This window comes from Equus przewalskii, chromosome 7 (genome assembly GCF_037783145.1).
Source record: "Equus przewalskii isolate Varuska chromosome 7, EquPr2, whole genome shotgun sequence".
In the NCBI taxonomy this organism is placed as follows: Eukaryota; Metazoa; Chordata; class Mammalia; order Perissodactyla; family Equidae; genus Equus; species Equus przewalskii.
The window spans coordinates 8,468,515-8,488,791 of NC_091837.1; the positions used below are offsets into that span (position 1 = coordinate 8,468,515).

The 20,277-nt window shown below is 49.6% G+C and overlaps 1 protein-coding gene and 1 long non-coding RNA gene across 2 annotated transcripts; one reads left to right on the forward strand and one right to left on the reverse strand.

Moving 5' to 3' along the window:
* Positions 1-1,353: 1,353 nt before the first annotated feature.
* Positions 1,354-4,695, forward strand: LOC139084702 (uncharacterized). The gene is made up of 2 exons (XR_011542321.1): positions 1,354-1,875; positions 1,972-4,695. It is a non-coding gene; the product is annotated as an uncharacterized lncRNA (long non-coding RNA).
* A 4,218-nt stretch (positions 4,696-8,913) lies between these two features.
* Positions 8,914-17,285, reverse strand: NEFH (neurofilament heavy chain). The gene is given in 5 exon segments (XM_070626930.1): positions 8,914-10,152; positions 10,155-11,523; positions 13,086-13,210; positions 14,239-14,438; positions 16,314-17,285. Coding segments are annotated over 5 exon segments (3,213 nt in total). The 5' UTR covers positions 17,197-17,285; the 3' UTR covers positions 8,914-9,516.
* Positions 17,286-20,277: the final 2,992 nt, after the last annotated feature.

Consider the following 20,277-nt stretch of genomic DNA (forward strand, 5'->3'; position numbering starts at 1 on the left):
TTTTTAGGAAATTGTCCATTTAATCTAAATGATCTAATTAGTAGGCATGCAGTTGTTCACAATATTCCTTTATAATCCTTTTTATTTCTGTAAGGTTGGTATTAATGTCCCCTCTCTCATTCCTGATTTTAGTAATTTGAGTCTTTTCTCTTTTTTTCTTCATCAGTCTAGCTAAGGTTTTGTCCATTTAGTTGATCTTTCAAAGAACCAACTTTTAGTTTCATTGATTTTTCTCTTATTTTTCTATTCTCTATTTCATCAGTTTCCACTCTAATTCTTCCTTGGGTATTGTTTGCTCTTCTTTTTCCATTGTCTTAAGGTGGAAAGTTAGGTTATTGACTTGAGATCCTTCTTTTTAGATGTAGTCATTTACAGCCATAAATTTCCCTCTAAGCATTACTTTAGCTGCCTCCCATAAGTTTGCATTTTCATTCATCTCAAAGTATTTTCTAATTTCCCTGTGGTTTCTTCTTTGACCCTTTGGTTATTTAGCAGTGTGTGATTTAATTTCCACATATTTGTGACTTTTCCAAATTTCTTTCTGTTATTAATTTCTTTTTTAAAAGATTTTATTTTTTTCCTTTTTCTCCCCAAAGCCCCCCGGTACATCATTGTATATTCTTCGTTGTGGGTCCTTCTAGTTGTGGCATGTGGGATGCCGCCTCAGCGTGGTTCAATGAGCAGTGCCATGCCCGCACCCAGGATTTGGACCAAAGAAACACTGGGCCGCCTGCAGCAGAGCGCGCGAACTTAACCACTCGGCCACGGGGCCAGCCTCCTGTTATTAATTTCTAATTTCACTGTCTTGTGATCCAAGAACATCCTTTGTCTGATTTCAACCCTGTTGAATTTATTGAGGCTTGTTTTATGGCTCAGCATATGGTCTGTCTTGAAGAATGTTCCATGTGCACTTGGGAAGATTGTATATTCTACTGTTGTTGCACGCAGTGTTCCATAGGTGTCTGTTAGGTCTCAGTGATATAAATTACTTTTAAAATTAAAAACTAATTTTCTTTTTGGTTCCAACATGCTTACTAATATATATGTAATTTAATGTATTTAGCCAATCTCCTTTTAGTGTATATTCAGGGTATTTTTCATTTTTCCAAAATATAAAGAAAACTGAAGTGAATGGATTTTGTATTTGAGTATTTCTGTACCGACCTGATTATTTAGGATACATTCCTGGAAGTGGCATGCTTTGGTTAGAGTATCTAAGCTTTAAAGGCTTTTGACATATCTCATTAGACTGCCTTCCAGGAAGGTTTTGTCAATTTTCATTCCAAACATTAGTTCCAGAAAATTCAAGTTTCTCTGTACACCCACTGACACTGGGTATCATTGCTCTCTCAGACCTTCTGCTACATGCACGCAAACAACTGTGGACTTTATCATTGTCAGTGCCCAGCATCCACTCCTTTTTCTTCTGGTAACAGTATCTCTAATTTCCTTTGGGAACCACGCCTTCCAAACTCTCAATTTCAGTTTGAAGGACCTGACATATTCCTCCAGCTCCAGGCATAGGCAAGTGACCACTGCCTAGCTCATCATTGTCCCATGGATGCCCAGCCACAGGGATTGGCTCAAGGAGGAGCATGCGACCTTACCAGCCCAATGAGAACCAACTCCTGGACTTCTCCTGGAATATTGAACAAGAGTTCTTTATTCCTCCTGAGTTTACTAAACTGGTGGGATGTAAGCCTGAAACTTCTGGAGACCACATGGAGAGGTCCTACCTGAGAAGGAAGCCTACACAAAAGAAAACAGCCAAGGCATGGAGAAATGAATGACAGCATCTTTGGGAACATCATTTGAGAATGCCCCTGGATCTAGCTATATCTGAAGCAAGTCAACCTTCTTGAATTCCTTGGTTATGTAAGCTAATATATTTATTATTATTATTAATTATCACTAGCAGTAGTAAGTATTTTGCTTAAACTAATTTGATTCTGTTTTTACCATTTGCAACAGAAATAATACTGATGAATATGGAAACTTCCAGAGCATCCCCTTAGGAGCTGCCAGATCAGAATTCTCTGGATCATTGCTATGGAGTAATCAGTGGTGCCCCACTCTCCCCACTCCAGGCACTTGGTAGGACTACTCTGCCCATTCCTTCTTATGTTCGAAATAACTGCGAATTGCTTTGGCCAATGAAATGTTGACAAGAAGAGACCTGTATCATTTCCAGGTAGAAGTTTTAAAAGCCTGTGTGTGGTTTGCCACCTTCTTTCTCCCCTGCCTCAGTGAACTTGGAAGTCGGGGTCTAGATGGATCCCCTATTAGCTTGGTCCTTGAGTGACCACTATGAACAGAGACCCTTGCCGACCCACAATGGATGTGTAACATGAGTGAGAAATATGCTTTCTTTGTGTTAAGCCACTGAGATATAGCTGTTGATTATTACAGACAGAACCTAACCTAGCCTGTCTGAAACAATCCCCCTGAGAAAAAAATGAAGGATGTTTTTCATCAACCCGGCTATATCTGCTGAGCCAACAGCTAGCCGCAGGAAGGGCACATCCTAAAGCAGTCAGCTCCTTTCCACATATCATCTGTGTCCCTCAGGCCTCTGACATCTGACAAGCAATTCCTTAGCAAATTGACTCTATCGGTTTTTCCTAAGGTTTGTTACCCTCCACAGGGAGGATGATTTTGTTTGGCAGATGGTTAAAGTCAGTCCTGGTTGGTATCCGGCCAGCTCATCCTGCCTACAGCTTTAGGAATGTGTCCAGTTAAGGCAAAAGAGGAGGGGCAGCGGGTCCGATCCTTCTGCCCTGCCTGTGCCACTTGGGGCCACCATGACAATGATGTCATCAAGGAGGGCTGGGGCTTTTGGCATTCCAAATACCTCCAGCATCTGGTTTGGGGGTGGCCATGTAATATGTCCCAGGAGAGGGCAAAGGCAGGATGGCAGAGTAAGGAAGAGCCTGGGCTCTGTGGTCAGAAGGGCTCGATTTAAATCCAGGCTCCACCTCTTCCTGGCTATGGGACTTTGGGCAAGGTCCACTTCTCTGAGCCTCAGTTTCCTCAACTGAGAAATGCAGGTTCAATAGTGCTCACCTGATTGGGCTGTTGTCAGACTGTGGACATAAAATGTGTAGCCCAGGGCCCAGCCCTTGGGAAGAGCTCAGTAAGTGGTGATCATGGCGGTGCCAAAGCTGATGACCTGGATTCCAGTCTGGACAAGTCCCTTCTTGTCTTCTGTGGACATTTGCTGGGTCAATGATTCATTAGAGTTCTTGAAGCTCTAACACCTTTCATATCTTCCCTGTGATTTCGCAATTGAATAAATGTACATTTTCTAAGTAAGGGTCACTGAGGGCAATTTTTAAAAAATCAGATTCTTAAAAATCTTTAAAATCTTCTTAATATCCATATAATTCATATTTTCTCTGTAGAACAAATAGGAGAGTATAGCTCTGCTACCAACTGCCTGTTTGGCCTTAGCCAGGCTCCTGCCTCTCTGGGCTCAGTTTCCTCATCTGTGTAATGAAGAGATTGGACTAGATGCTGTTTTGGTCCCTGTTTGCTTTGTCTGGTGATGATCTGCTTATAATAATGCAGAGAGGGGGCCAGCCCTGTGGCCGCGTGGTTAAGTCCGTGCGCTCCACTTCGGCGGCCCGGGGTTTCACCAGTTCGGATCCTGGGTGCGGACATGGCACTGCTCATCAGGCCATGCTGAGGCGGCGTCCCACATAGCACAACCAGAGGCACTCACAACTAGAATATACAACTATGTACTGGAGGGCTTTGGGGAGAAGAAGAAGGAACAAAAATTAAAAAAAGGAAGACTGGCAACAGTTGTGAGCTCAGGTGCCAATCTCAAAAAAATTAAAATAAAATAAAATAATGCACAGGGGCCTTTGCTTCCTCTCCCCGAACCCCATCTACTCGTATCTTCAACTCTACATCTTAGGTTCAGATACTTACCTCTATGTTTTTAATCATATGCAATCTCTTGATATACCAGTTTTTTTTAACTTTTTATTTTGAAGTAATTTTAAATTAATGAAAAGCTACAAGATAGTATAGAGAGTTCCTGAATACCCTACTCAGCTTCCTTTAATGTTAACTTCTTAAACGATCACGGTCCATTTGTCAAAACTAAGAGATTAACGTTGGTGCATTACTGCAGTCAGGCATCACTTAACAAGGCTACATACTGAGAAATGCGTCGTTAGGCGATGTCGTCATTGTGCGAACATCATACAGTGCACTTACACAAACCTAGATGGTATAGCCTACTACACACCTGGGCTATATGGTACTAATCTTATGGGACCACCATCATATATGCGGTCTGTTGTTGACTGAAATGTTGACGGGCGCATGACTGTGTTAACTGAATTACAGACTTTATTTGGAGTTCACTGGTTTTTCCACTACTGTTCCAGAATCCAGTCTGGGACCCCACATTGTACGAGTCATTGTGTCGCCACAGTTTCCTCTAGTCCGTGGTAGTTTCTAAGTCTTTCCTTTGATTTATCAATTTTAAGCACTTTCTCCGGACTAGTATGAGATAAGAATGTTTTTGATCAATTACACACTCCATTTTCCCTTTCCTCATCTTCCCCATATATTTTTCTTACTTTTTGCTGTAATCCATATGCATCACTTTTGTTATTTTTATGTAAATATTGTTACCTGTTGAATTGATTAGTGTACCATAATTACACTTCCTCTCATACATAATTTTTTGTTTGTCTTGGAGTTATTTTATTATTTGTTTTATTTTCTTTGAAATTGACTAAATCTCACATTCTCCAATAGTTCAGTAAAAGGAGTTATTTTATTATTTGTTTTATTTTCTTTGAAATTGACTAAATCTCACATTCTCCAATAATTCAGTAAAAGGCTTTCAATTCAATTTTATACATGGTGGATCATGTCAAATAATTTATCAATTTAATTTTTTTCTTGGAATTCCCCGTTCTGCCAGATCCACTCCAGTCTGCACAGGGGCTGCACAGCTATTATCCTTCAACTCCTCTTTGTCATCATTTTGGGGATTTTTTTCTTATCTCTTCTTTGTCATAGTCCCTGTTTTCTGTATTCACAGATATTTTATTTCTTTGTTTATGTTCTCCTTTTGTTGGAGCATATCCTCTAGTAATTTTCAGAGAAAGAATTTTGGGGAAGTAATATTTGAGACTTTGTATGATTTAAATTGCCCTTTTTCTATCCTTACACTTAATTTATCAGTATCTACTTCCAGGCATTTTTATCATTGATGCAGAGAAGTTTGGGGTCATTCTAGTTCTTGATCCTATTTTTGTCTCTCTGGAAGATTTTAGAATCCTCTCTGTCCCTGGGTTCTGAAATGTCAGGTCCAGTTTATGTAATCCCTGGAGCTAGAGTTTGGAAACTGACCCAGCAGGTTCCATTAGTATGTTCCCTTAATTTCAGGATGGGCACATGACCCAATCATCTAATGAGACTCAATTCTCAGACTTTGGTTGAACTGATGGGGACAGAATCTCTCTCTCCCTGATTTGTACCTGGAAGGGACAAGCCCAGAGCTACTTAGGATCTCTATGAAAAGAAGGTCTTCCTAAGACAGAAGCTCTTTTAGTTAGCTATTTCTGTGTAACATATTACCCAAAACTTAGTGGCTTAAAACAACAAATATCTATCATCTAGGGGGAGTTTAGCTGAGTACTGCTTCTTAAGATTTCTCAAAAGGCTGCAATCAGCGTGTTGTTTGGGGTTGCGGTCTCATCTGATGGCTCAGCGGGAGGAGCTGCTTCCACGTTCACTTACGTGGTTGTTAGCAGGATTGTTTCTGGTTGGACTGTGGGCTGCAGTCCCTCACTGGCTGTTGGCCAAGGCCTCCTTAAGTTCCTTGCCGTGTGGGCTTTTCTTTAGAGCAGCACACAACATGGCAACTGGCTTCCATCAGAACGAGCAAGTGAGAGAACAAGCAAAACAGAAGCCAGACTCTTTTTGTCACTTACTCTGAGAAATGACCTCCCATCACTTTGCCATATTCTGGTCATTAGAAGTAAGTCACAAGGTCACGCTTACCTTCAAGGGTGTCGGGGGGGGGGGGGCGGGAATTACAAAAGAGTATGAATACGAGGAGGTGGGAGACATTGGGAGCCGTTTTAGAGGCTGCCTATCACAGAAGCCAACGCTGAGGAAACAGAGCTGAGAGATAGGACATGATCAAGTCCCAGTGACTTCATTTCAGCCCATGAATCTAGCTGGACCTAAACTTGCACCACCCCTGAGTGTTTCAATTAGGCCAGCCTCTGAATTCCTTTATGTGTTTGCATTAGTCTGCTAGAGCCGCCATAACAAAATACCGCAGACTGGGTGGCTTAAACAGCAGGAATTTGTTTTCTCAATTCTGGAGGCTACCAGTCCAAACTCAAGGTGCCAGCAGGGTTGGTTTTTGGTAAGTCCTCTCCTCTAGGTAGATGGCTGCCTTCTATGTCCTCACATGGCATCTTCTCTGTGCTTTCAGAGACAGAGATCGATCTCTGGTGTCTCTTTCTCTTATGTAAGGGCACCAGTCCTGTTGGATTAGGGCCCCACTCTTATTCCCCTCATTTAACTTTAATTACTTCCCTAAAGACCTTCTCTCTCAATAAAGTCACATTGGGTGTTAGGGCTTCAATATATGAATTGGGAGAGGCGGGACATAAAATTCTGAAAGTGCTAAAGTGGCTGCCCAAACACTAGAGAGAGCAATTCATCCTCATTTGCCCAGGACTTTCCTAGTGTTAGCACTGAAAGCTCTGTCCTGGGAAACACCTCCATCCCAGGCAAAGCGGGACAATAGTCACCCTACATAGCAGTCCTTTGATGACCAAAATTAAACCAACGAAACACCAAAGCAACTTGCTCAGGATTCTATGGAATGGTACTACAGAAAACATATGGACTCTGGAGTTAAATTGTAGGTTTAAATCCTGGCTCTACCACTTACTGGCTGTATGGCTCTCGGCAACTCACCTCACATGTTTTCTCACCATTATAAAATAGGCGTTGGAATAGCTACCTTGAAAAGTTCCCACATGGATGGAGAGAATGTATCTAAAAACATGGTTGTCTCAACAAATGATAGTTGTTATCATTATAAGCAATTTGGGGAACTCGGCCAACTGTGATTTTTTTTTCAGACAAGACACAAAGGATTTCCCAGATCCCAGATCCCAGCTTGATATTTAGATACTGCAGCTATGTGCCAGGGTCTGTGGAGGTCTGTCTGATTTCCCTGGGACGAGCTGCTAAGAAAATTAATGCTTAGGTTTTCATAGAGTCCTTCAACACGTTTGATAACTTGAAGAGCCAATCAAAACCATTTCTAAAATGGCATTTAAAGACCCCTTGGTTTAAATGTGACCTCCCTACACTGTCTTGGCACTTTCTTTTAAACATTTAGACCAGTGACAGATGAAACTGTTGCTGAAGGTGAGATGTGGACCCTGGGCTGAGGAGTTGACCTTGGTCAGTACTTCGAGGGGGCACTTGCTCATTCCCTGAGAGATTATTTGGTTTCTAGCAAACAACCACCCCCTTCAGTCACTATATTATTCAGAACTCTTCTGATTGCAAATTACAGAGCCATGTCCCAAATGAGCTTTGGCAAAAAGAGGCTTTATTGGCTCAAAGAATGGCCAATAAGCCTTGGAAAGAAACATCAGAATCAGGGATCTGTAATCTACCATAACTCTCTGGGTATCTTGTCTCTGTCCACCTATCTCACCGTTGCTCATAGACTAGCTTTTCCACAAGGCTGGAAATATGGCAGCCCATAGCTATTGACTCCCACATCCTCCCACCTTCCACAACTAGAAGACTGCCAACGATTCTCACTGGTCCCAAGTTTAAAATCCCAGGAAATGGGCTCTCGTTGGCTTACCTAGGGTCAGGTGGCCATCCTTAGACCAATCACTAATGACCAGTGGTATAGGGCAGTTAGAAAATATGGTGGCTCTGAGAACCATCTGGTTGGGGTAGGGAAAGAAGCAATTCCCAGCAGAGGTGCTAGGAAAACACAAGGTATCATTACACAAGGTCCTAAACTTGGAAACTGCACAAGAATTTTACAGTTAAAAAACCCCAACATAAATCCACAAGAGCACCACAGCTTTCAAAATCGTGTCTGGAAAAGTATACTGGAGTCCAATTAAGTGACTTGATAAATTATTCCCAATAGTGATGACTGTCGTCTTCACTACAGGTGAATTAGCTACATATGGCCCTCATTCGGAAGGCTCATCCCTCCTTACAAAAGAGGACATACGCAGAGCTCTATAAATAAGACTGTTCAATGTCCTTAGGACTGCACCTGTTCCCAGACTTCAGTGTGCATTAGAATCAAGTGGGAGTTGGTGAAGCATGCACTTTCCCAGGCCTATTCCTCAGATTCCCATTCAATGGTCCAGGGTGGAATCAAAGTGTCTGCATTTTTACAGATTTTATTTTTTTCCTTTTTCTCCCCAAAGCCCCCTGGTACATAGTTGCATATTTTTAGTTGTGGGTCCTTCTAGTTGTGGCATGTGGGATGCTGCCTCAGCATGGCCTGATGAGCAGTGCCATGTCCATGCCCAGGATCCGAACCAGCGAAACCCTGGGCCGCCGAAGCAGAGCGCGCGAACCCAACCACTCGACCAGGGCGCCCGCCCCCGAGTCTGCATTTTTATAAGGCTCCCAGATGATACTGATGTAGGTGGTCGATGGACCACACTGAGAAACCATGCACCCGGCCCGTCTAAAGGACATTCAAAATAAAGCACCTAGCATATTGCCCGGCACAGTTTGCCCAGGAAATAGCCCGAGAGGCCATGTAACTGTCCCAGACCTGCACAAGACCTCTGATGCTCGCTCTGTCCTGTGACATCTAGACCTCCCCTGGCCCTGTCCCCCAGCCCGCCCAGGGAAAGAGAATAAATAACAGCAGCATTTTCATTTTATAAGCACTTGGTTTTATTGCACAGAAGCAATTGAAAGTGGACTCCAGTGGAAAAGTGCGCCCTGGCATGATTCAGTGGCCATGCCCAGCCCCACCTGCTCCAGCTCTTCCAGGATAGAGAGCTCTGGGCTAGGGTTCGACCACTCCTTTGGAAAACAGAAGGCATTTAGGAATAGGTTAAGACATCTCAAGCATAAGGTGTTTCTAACTGCTCATTCATTATTGCGGTCACCTGTCAGTTGCACATACAGGAAATAAATGCACTTATTTGGAAAGGAGGGGGGCAGTTTTTATAGTCAAGTGTTTACATGTGGCATTCGGCATATATCACATTCAGCTACGTAAGCTATCATAACATAATTGTCCATCGCCTGGGGAGAGTTTGGGTGTGGGGCCGGGGATTAGGAATGCCCTCTTGCTAACATATTGCTAACAAAAATTCCTGTTTGGTGAGCGAGGGCCCTGTTGTCTAAGTACAGTTTCTTCTTACATAAAGAAAAGGGAAAAAACATGAAAATTTGTTATACCGACCCTTGAGCTCCCAGACCCTCCTGAGTTTCTTTGGCTGCTCTGGATGTTTCTTTCTCCCTGCCTCACTTCTCCCCCTTGGTGGCCTTGTCTTCTGGAGGCCTGCTGTCTTTCTGGTCTGTGCTAGAGGATTTCTCGGCCTTTTCCGTCTTGGCCTGGGCCTCCGTTTTGGGCTTCTCCTCAGGCTTCTTGGCCTCTGTGGCCTTCTCCTCCTTGGCGTCTTTTTTCTCGGGTGCTGCTGATGTCTCTTCCTTCTTTGGCTTTTCAGGCTCCTTCTTGGCCACCTCAGTCTTCTCTTTGGGTTTGGCCTCTTCCTTCACCTTGGCAGCAGCCTCCTTCTCTGGGGTCACTGCTTTTTTATCTTCAGCCTCTTCCTTCTTGGCTTCAGCTTTGGATTCTTTGGGCTTCTCCACAGCAGGTTCCTTCTTCTCCTGGACCTCGGGCTTTGGAGCCTCCTTCTTGGGCACCTCATCTTTCTTGCTGTCCTTCTTCTCCTCAGTTTTTGGTGTGGCTGGAGCTTTCTCTTCCTCCTTCTTGGGGGACTTGGCCTCTTCCTTCTTTGGGACCTCCTTCTCTGGAGCCTTGGCCTCCTCCTTCACAGGAGATTTGACCTTCTCTGGGGACTTGATCTCCTCCTTGACAGGGCTTTTGGCCTTCTCAGGGGACTTTGCTTCCTCCTTCACTGGAGACTTGGCCTTCTCGGCTTCCTCTCAGGGGACTTGGCCTTCTCAGGGGACTTGGCCTCCTCCTTCACTGGAGACTTGGCCTTCTCAGGGGACTTGGCCTTCTCGGGGGACTTGGCCTCCTCCTTCACCGGAGACTTGGCCTTCTCGGGGGACTTGGCCTCCTCCTTCACCGGAGACTTGGCCTTCTCGGGGGACTTGGCCTCCTCCTTCACTGGGGACTTGGCCTTCTCGGGGGACTTGGCTTTCTCGGGGGACTTGGCCTCCTCCTTCACTGGAGACTTGGCCTTCTCAGGGGACTTGGCCTTCTCGGGGGACTTGGCCTCCTCCTTCACTGGGGACTTGGCCTTCTCAGGGGACTTGGCCTTCTCGGGGGACTTGGCCTCCTCCTTCACTGGAGGCTTGGCCTTCTCAGGGGACTTGGCCTTCTCGGGGGACTTGGCCTCCTCCTTCTCAGGGGACTTGGCCTTCTCCTTTTCAGGGGACTTGGCCTTCTCAGGGGACTTGGCCTCCTCCTTCACTGGAGACTTGGCTTTCTCAGGGGACTTGGCCTTCTCGGGGGACTTGGCCTCCTCCTTCTCAGGGGACTTGGCCTTCTCAGGGGACTTGGCCTCCTCCTTCACTGGAGACTTGGCTTTCTCAGGGGACTTGGCCTTCTCGGGGGACTTGGCCTCCTCCTTCACTGGGGACTTGGACTTCTCGGGAGACTTGGCCTCCTCCTTCACTGGAGACTTGGCCTTCTCGGGGGACTTGGCCTCCTCCTTCACTGGGGACTTGGCCTTCTCGGGGGACTTGGCCTTCTCAGGGGACTTGGCCTCCTCCTTCTCAGGGGACTTGGCCTTCTCAGGGGACTTGGCCTCCTCCTTCTCAGGGGACTTGGCCTTCTCAGGGGACTTGGCCTTCTCCTTCTCAGGGGACTTGGCCTTCTCAGGGGACTTGGCCTTCTCGGGGGACTTGGCCTCCTCCTTCACTGGAGACTTGGCCTTCTCAGGGGACTTCACTTCTGCTGGGGACTTGGCCTTCTCTGGAGATTTCACCTCGGCTGGAGACTTGGCCTCCTCCTTCACTGGGGACTTGGCCTTCTCTGGGGACTTGGCCTCTTCCTTCTCTGGGGACGCAGCCTCTCCTGCTGGGGGAGACTTTGCTTCCTCTTCTTCCTCTTTGGCCTCTTTCTCCTCTTCTTCAGTCACTTCTTCAGTCACTTGGATCTCCTCTGTCTGTTCCTCCAGTATCACAGTTTCCTTCTCTGACTTTTCTACTACCTTGATCTTCTCTTCACTTTTGACCTTGATGTGAGTGGATATGGGGGGGATTTTGGGGAGTACTTCTGGAAGGGGGAAAGGACTCGGGCCAAAGCCAATGCGACACTCTTCGCCCTCCAGGAGTTTTCTGCAGAATGGATAATGGAACATGTTACTGTTAACTCAAAGCAGGTTGATGAGTGGGGGGTCTTGTGGAGTTACTTTGAAGGTCCACAGCCTCCAAAGATATGGACTCTGACAGAAGAAGGAATGTGAATGGTGGGCACTTGGAGACTAGAGAAAATCACTTAGTAAATCATCCCAGGAACCACCCAGAATCTGCACTGCAATGTCATCGCTCTTTAATGCAGCTAAGGCTGCAACTTATGAAATAAAACTTTTTTTCCCCTGAAAAACGGTCCTCAAGAGAGAGCGCCTACATTAACAAAAATTACATTTATTGTCCCTCAACTAAAATGCTATTTAAGAGAAAGGTGGGAGCTGAAGCAAACAATTCCACATTTATAAATTTGGGTTTAAGAGGCCTTACAATGTTCCCATTTGAATTTCAAAGGTCTCTTGTCACCTTAGATGCTCATCCTTTGAGTTTTAGGAGTAGGGTGACAGTAGCAGTTTCTACTCTCTGCTACTCACTAGATGTGTGACCTTAGTCAAGCCACTCAAACTCTTTAAGCCTCAGTTTCCTCAGTGGTAAAAAAAAAAAAACAAAGGATCATAAGAATCCCTACATCAGAGGGTTGTTTCACTGAGATAATGAATAAAAAGGACCTGGTAGTTCCTGCCTCAGAGTAAGTGTAGGGGTGATCCCTACACACCAGTGCTTTGAAAGTTTAATGGCATACAAAACACCCAGGGATCTGGTTAAAATGCAGATTCTGAGTCAGTAGGTCTGGGGTGCAGCTTGAGAATCTGCCTTTCTAAAAGCTTGTGGATGATGCTAATTGTGCTGGTTTGTGGACCATGATTTGAGTAGCAAGATTACAGACCATAGCCAAGAGGTGGGAAGTGAAGGTCACCAGCCAGCAGTGGGACAGGTCCTCAAGGGGTTAGCCCTGCTCCTTAGCAGCATACTGCTAAGCTGGGAGGTCTCACGGCTTTCTCATGCCTGCTATTTATGGAGGGCTTTCTCTGTGGTACCCCAGTGGTACCTGCATCATCTGGCTTAGCTCGTGAACAGGATTAGCTCCTCTTCCCAACAACCCCATGACGTGGGTACTGTTATCACCCCCGTTCTATTTCCCCAGGAAACAAATGCTCAGAGAGCTAAGAAACTCTAAGAGAGAGAGAACTGCAAGGGCCCCTGACAACTCAAGTACCTCCTTTCCCTCCAAAGCAGGCAGTAGAAGGTGGCTGCCAGGCCTGGGGAAATGGGGGAGAGGAGAGAGGGAAGTCACTGTTTAATGAGCAGAGTCTCAGTTTGGGAAGATGAAAAAAGTCTTAGAGATGGATGGTGGCAATGGTTGCACAACAATGCAAATATACTTAATGCCACTGAACCGTATACTTAAAAATGGTTAAATGGTAAATTTTATGTTATACACATTTTACCACAATAAAAATTTTTTTTCTCTGTCTCTAAGACGGCAAAGAGGCTCCACTAGGGGCTTGAAACCCAAGGCTCAGCTCCTCATAAGAAGGAGGGCTCCTAAAGGCTCCCCACCACCCCGAAGGCCCTCTGGCCCACCTCACCTATAAGCGGCAATCTCAATATCCAGGGCCATCTTGACATTAAGCAGGTCCTGGTACTCTCGGAGCTGGGCTGCCATCTCCCACTTGGTGTTCCTGAGCTCAGCGTCCAGCTGCTGGATGGCTTCCTGGGGAAGGGAGGTCATACACACGTCATGTGCCAGCCAGCATCTGACCCTCAGCATCAGAGAAGCTGAGGGGGGTGCTGTGCAACCCCAAAGCAGTCCTGTCCAACCAGGCTCTCTGGGGCCAATACCCGCCCTGTCAAAGCTGCGGGGGCTTCGCTCATGGACATGGAAACCATGTGGAGCAAAAATCCTGCTGTGTATATAACCTTAGCCTGGGGAAGGGTCTGCAATGAAACACACCAGATCCCAAGAATGGTTATCACTGGTGAGTGGGATGATGGGTGAATTTTTACAGATCTTATAAGCTAAGAAAATGCTCAGTGGGAACAGAGCCTTGTCTGCTTTGGTTCCCTATTGTTTCCGCAATGCTCCAAAGTGCCTGCCACATAGGAAGGGCTCAAGAAGCACCTCTTGGTGATGACTGAAACTGATACACAGATGCACGGTAAATACGGGCTGAAGCTTCTCCCCTGTCCTCATGCCCACTCAGTCGCTGCTTAAAGGGAAACATTATGGCTGATTTTTATTGCCTCCTTTTTGCTTTATCCATTTTCTAATTTTTGTCCAATCACTACAAATTACTTGCATAATAAGCTCTTTAAAACTGATATTTTGTTTCGCCAGTTGTCTTTAATGCGGAGAATTTGCCAAGGCCTTCCCCAGGCTACCCACACTCGCAGACACTGGTTACTGTCTACCGAATGCCCACTGTGATCAAGACCCTGCTGAGCATGTTCATACTCATCTCATGAAAAGTTTGTCTATCTCTTTAACCTTCACAGCTCTGCACAGCAGGCAGTCTTTTTCTTTTTCTTTTTTTCCCCATTGCATTGAAGGGATTCAGATTCAGAGAGGAGGTAATTTTCCTGGGGTCATACAGCTAGAAAGGCATGCTGGTACCCCTGGTATGTCTGACTCCAAGGCCCATGGTCTTAACCATTGCAACCCTGCTCAGAGAGGGGCAGTGTCTTGTCCAGGGTCACCCAAATAGGTGAGGCAATCTGGCTCTCTGCCTCAGCCCTGCCCACCTGGTAGGATGCGATGTCGGCCTGATGACGGTCCTCCAGCTCAGAGCGCTGCCTCTCCAGCGAGTCCTTGGTGCCTTTGAGTGCCTCCAGCTCTGTGGTCCTGGCCTGCAGCTGGCGCCGGTACTCAGTTATCTCCTCCTGTGCTGTGCGCATGGCGTCTGTGTTCACCTTGGCTGCCTCTGATAGTCGGTCCAGCCTCACTGGGGGAGAAGGAGGCACGGCACAGGGTTAGACACACTTAGATTTGAGTTCTAGTGCATCTAGTGATACACATGGATTAAGGACCTACTGGGTGCTGGGTACCATCTTGGATGGTTAACTCATCCTATCCTTTGTGATAGACAAATGACTACTGCCCAAGGCCACTCAGCCAGTGAGCAGCAGAGCTGAGATTCAAATCTAGTGTCTATCTGGCTCCAAAGATCAGACTCTGTCTCTCCCAACTCAGGATGCAGAAACCTTGCAGGGCAGAGGAAATCCCCATTTCTGGTCTTAATGCCTGGTTCGGCTCCCCAGCAAGGGCTGGCAGTGCTGGGGGTTCAGATGTGAAACCTGGCCCACAGAGCTTAACTCTGAGCTTTGGCTGAACAAGTTAATGAACTGGTGACCTGTGGAGGCATGAAGGCATCGTGAGCCACCATGTAGCCACAGCCCCTTCCTTGCAGGTTTCTGCTGTGCAGAGCCCAAGGTCACTGCAGAGCCTGGGGCCTGTGTGCCAGCTCCTGTGTCCCTCCCTCCACTTGGCTGCGCATTCACTAGCACGAGAGCCCCTGCGCCAACGGCAGCCACACCCTGGCCCCTGTGAGCAAGGAGCTGCTGGTTCCCAGAAGACCTTCTGGGGCCAGTGGAGGTCTGGAGACTAGGCTCCATCTCCTGAAAGTGAACATCCTGAATCCCAAGATAGTGATTCCCAGGGCCTGAGTCTTGGGAGTGGGAGAAGAAGGCAAGCCAGCTGGGTGGGCCAGAAGTCCTGGGATGGTCTGCCTGTGTGAAGGGCAAAGCTCGAGAGAGCAGAGAGCCTTGTTGCAGAGCTGGGAGAGGGATGGCTCTGCCACTGCAGGGGAGAGGAAAATGAACAGGAAAAGCCGTGAATCCAAATCCCAGTTTTCCTGGCTTTCCCTGCTAGTGCCCGCAAAGATTTAGAAACCATCCAGGTGGGTGAGGATTCTTAGCCACTGTGGATCACAGACCCTTTGAAAATCGTTGAAGCCTCTGCACCCTCTCCCAAGAACAATGCAAGAGTTTTATACACAGCTTCGGGAAGGATCATGGAGCTCCCCAGAGTCAGCAGCCCAGGTGGTCGACCCCCACACCTTCAACCCAAAAAGAAATGAAAACCAGAGAGGGCAAGTGTTGGTCAAGGTCACCCTGCAGCGGCTGGGCCCAGCTTCAGAGCTGCTGCAGCTGCAATCTAGCTGACTCAGGGTGGCAGGGAGTTGGGGGAGGGGGGCGAACTTGGGAGGCTCCCAGGTTCTCTGAAGGGGAGAGGGGACATTCAAGGGCAGCCTCAGGCACCAACTGGTTGTGGTGATGGTCCCCCGCCCCGGGGAGAAAGGATGTGAGAATGCCTCGCCCCTCCCCGAATGTAGTGAGGAGGAGAATGGGGTCCCCTGCAGCGTGCAGGAAAGGAGGATGGGCAGCCTTGGGCAGGGAAGGCATGTTACTTTGAAGGACAAAGACTCCCCAGGCGCCTGTGACTAGAGGCCAGCACTGCTTTGGTGCGGTAGAAGGAAACTGATGGAGAAGGGCCTCGGAATGGGGTTACCTAACCTTGGGAGGGGGAGCGGAGGAAACCTAGAGTTGAAGGACAGACATAAGGACCCTGGAAGAGGGCAAACAAACGAGAACCCAGAGTTGCGAGGAAGCAAGGGGTGTCCCACAAGAGACCCAAAGTGAAACCATTATTTAACTGAGGGGCATGCACATCGCAGGGGGAAGCTGAGCAGGGCACTCTCCAGTCCTGCCACCTCCATACAGAGTCCACCAGCATCCCCTTGGGTTATGCTACTGTGTTCTGCCCCTCGCTTCCCGACCAGCATGGGAGCGCCCCCTCCTTCCCACCCCGACGCGCCTACCTCGGAACCACTCCTCGGACTGCAATGTGCTCTGCACCGCGTGGCCTTCGAGCTGCGCGCGGATCTCGCGCAGCGCCGACGTCACGTCGCACTTGAGGGCGTCGCGCGCTTCGGCCTGCGCCTGCGCCTGCGCGGCGCCAGAGCCCTGGATCTGGCCGAGCAGCTCGCCCACCTCCTCTTGGTGGTGACGCCGCAGGTAGCCGCACTCCTCCTGCAGCGCTTGCGCCTTCTTCTGCAGCTCGACGCGCGCCGCCTCGGCCTCCTGCGCAAAGCGCGCGAGTGCGCGCGCCGCCGCCTCAGCCTCTTCGCGCTGCCGGGCCTCGTCGTCTAGGCGCTGGCGCACGTGCGCGATGTCCTCGAGCAGGTGCTCCTGCTCCAGACGCAGCTGGCCGCGCGCCGCGCCCAGGCGCAGCACGGCGCCGCGCATCTCGCGCACCTCGCGCTCGTACAGCTCGCCCATGGCGGCGCGGCCAGCCTGCTGCTGCCGCAGCGCCGCCGCCTCGCCCTCCAGGCTGCGGTTGTGCGCCTCGAGCTGCCGCACCTTGTCGATGTAGCCGGCGAAGCGGTCGTTCAGCGCCTGCAGCTGCTCCTTCTCGCTGCGCGCCGCGGCGGCCGCCACCACGCAGCCCTCCGGTCCGTTGCTCAGAGTGTCTAGAGAGTCGGTGCTCGAGGCGGCTCCTGCGCCGCGGAAGCGTCCTGGTGAGGCGGAGACGGAGCTCACGGATGTCCGCGCCCACGAGTGGAAGCCGCTAGAAGAGCCGGCGGCGGAGCGCACTCCGCCCGCGCCGCCCTTGCGGGCCAGCGCGTAGTGAAGGCTGCCGCCTCCATGTAGCGGCGCGAACGGGGCGCCCAGCAGCGCGTCCGCGCCGCTGAAGCTCATCATGGCCGGAGCAGGTGCGGCTGCCGGCGGAGAGGGAGCCCGAGGCCAGGACGGGGCGGGTGGCACTGCGGCAGCACCGGGATGCCGGCCTTTTTATAGCAGCCCGGCCGGGTCCAGCCCCTCGGCAGTTGGGGGGGGGGGAGCGGGGGAGGAGGGCCCCGCCCTCTCCGCCTCCTCCCCCTCGGCCCCGGGCCGGTCGGCTTCGCCGCAGTGACAGGGGCGGGGCAGGGGGACCAAGGAATGAAGGGGAACCGATGCCGCGTCTGAGGAGACCCCCGAGGTCGGGTCAGGGGGTAGAGGACTCCTGGAGTGGGCCAGCGGGGACCCCCGGGTGAGGGTTGGAAGACACTGCTACTGTGGTCAGAATAAGAGAAGGGGCCCAAAATGGGGAGTAGACAAGGAGACCTGGTGGAAATAGGGGCAGGGTGCCTTCGGGATGGGGCGATGGGAGACTCTAATTAGTAGGATGAGGGGACCCTGAATGAGATGGGGCACAAGATTTTCCTAATAGTTAGAGAGATCCTCAGGACAGGGGGTACATAGTGTCTGCAGCCGGCCCCCTGAATAGGGAAGGGAGCAAAGTAATCCTGAATGGAGTCGTGGTGGATGCTACAGAGGGTAAAGCTAGAAGACCCTTGTATGGAGGTACACTGTTCCCCTAATAGCTAGAGGGGCCACCAGGAGAGAGCTTAAGAAACTCTGCAGCCGGCTCCGGAACAGGGGAAGGGGACCTGGAGTTTGGAAGAGCAGCAAGGCTACCCTGAATTGGGGGTATGGGAGACACTGCAGAAGATGGAGAAAGGGAAGCCCAGATGGGGGGCACAGTGGTCTCCGCAGGATAGGAGGCGGGAGACCCTGCAGCTGGCCCCAGCAAGAAGGACCCTCAGTGAAGGGGGCAGAGGGTCCCCTGACTAGGCAGGGGGAACATAGGCTGTGTGAGGATCAGAGAACCCAGACTGGGGCACTGAAGGGGACTGGGCTGAAGTTGGGAGAGCTGGCCCCTGTGTGGGGTTGGGGGAAGTGACAGGTGTGGTAGAAGTCACTCAGGCCAGGGTCTGCGCACTGAGGTCAGCTCCACAGTTTACTGGGCAAATGACCTTGGACAAGTTGTGTCCCCCCACCCTCAGTTTTCCCATCTGTACAAAGAGGGGGCTTTGCCCTGGGACAAGCTGCAAACGTAGACCGTGTCTCCCCAGCGGCTTCTGTTTTGGGGGTCTCTGGCTGAAGTGAGGGAGGCGAACCCACATACTGTGCGTGGATATGGCAACCATTTCCCGACAACTAGGAAATCCGTCTCTCTCCCTCTCCCCTCCCATCCCCTCAGCTTCAACTTCTCATCTCTCCCCCACCTCCACAACAGACAAGTTGGTCCTGCGATAGGCATCCTTTCTCTCTCCCTGGGAAATGATGGGATGCTTTGGAAGTACCAAAGTCCCTCACCCCCATAAGCCATAATGGGGGATCAGGTAGAAACGGGGGTCCCTGGGATTTGGGGGGCTCCTGGTGTTATTTGGCCTTTTCTTGAGTTTAGCTCATGTCAGATGCTGTGGGAGTGGGGGCAGCGCTGCTGCTGGGGCTTCAGCACTGGGGACAGGGCCTTCTCCTTGCTGGGGAGAAAGGGGTTAACCTCTGCCTTTACCTTGAGGGGAGGGGAGGGGAAGGGAGGATGGTATGCAGTTTCCCCCTTGCCTGACCCCTGTGCTCTGCAGTTGGGGACCTAAGGAGGAGTGGGTGAATGATCAGGCAGAGTCACACCAGGAGCCAGGGACCCAGTCCCTCCACCTTCTGCTAGGGGTCCAGTCCCCTGTTTTCCATGAAGTTCTCCCACCTACACAATTGGGCTGTCCTGCTCCTCCACTGGGAGCTGAAAGGACCCCCCCCCCCCACACACACACACACACAGATGCCAGATGCCGAAAGAGACCCTTGAGACTCTCTGGGGAGTCAGTGTAGACTCCCCTCCCAGATCTGAGCCTCCCTCAGGCAGTTATCTCAACCCCCACTACATTTCCAGTTTACACTGGCTTCCCTGTGGGGTCCCCAGGATAGGGACAGACAGACCCCCCCCCTCCCCCCAAGAAAAGACCTCTGCCAGTTCTTTTCTCTTTGCCCTCTGCCTCATTCCCAGACCCCTGGTTCTAAGCAGACCCTCAGAGTTGGGGAGTGATGGTGCTGTCCCTTTAACCACGTTTTACTGGAAGGAGAGTGCGCTGGGGAGGAGGCAGGAGGGGGAAGGGAGTTTCTGGTTGTGCATGGAGAGGCAGAACATGATGAAGCATTTTTCTCCCATTGAAAGATCCAGTCAGGCTCCAGTTTGCAGGGGGCAGAGAGGCTGGCTTGCAGTTGGTGCTGGGAGGATGGAGGTGAGTGTCTGGTCAGAGGCTTCTGAGAATGGCACTTGGGGGGCTTGAGCAGGGCCCCCATGCTTTCGCATGGCTCCCCATTTACTTGTCATTCTGCTTGGAATTTTGCCATTAGAGCCTTGTTCCTTTAGGTCTTTTCAGTCATCTGCATAATGCGGATACAGCCTCTGGGTGTGGGAAGGCTGACAAGCAGCTGACATCAAGGGGAAGTGGTGGGATGGGCAGAAGGAAATAGGGGAGGGGGCCAAGATGGATTCTGTCAAGGCGAGGGGGCCACAACCATGGGATTACAGCTGCCTATGGATTCCAAGCAAGAAGTCCTAAGCATGCGTCCTGTGGCTGGAAAAATGAAATGAGGGTGGGAGCCCTGAGTTCAGTTCCCCAAAGGGCCCTTCAGGCTCACCTCTGGGAAGCTATCCCTTGCCCCCTTTACCCCTACATTTAGTTAATTGTCCCCTTCATGGTCCCCAGTGCTAATTTGCTGCATCGCTCTTACCACTCTGTGTTGTCATTGGGTGAATGAATGAATGAATAGATGAATAAATTCCATCAATTCTCTAGCCAAACTTGTTGTCTAGAGGGGGCTAAAAATGATTCTTCCTTGAGTCCTTGAGTCTCAAATAATGTTCACCTCCCTCCCCTCACTTCTTACCATTTGGAAGTGAGTAGAACATCATATTCATTCATCCATCCATCACATGTTTACTGAGTACCTGCTATG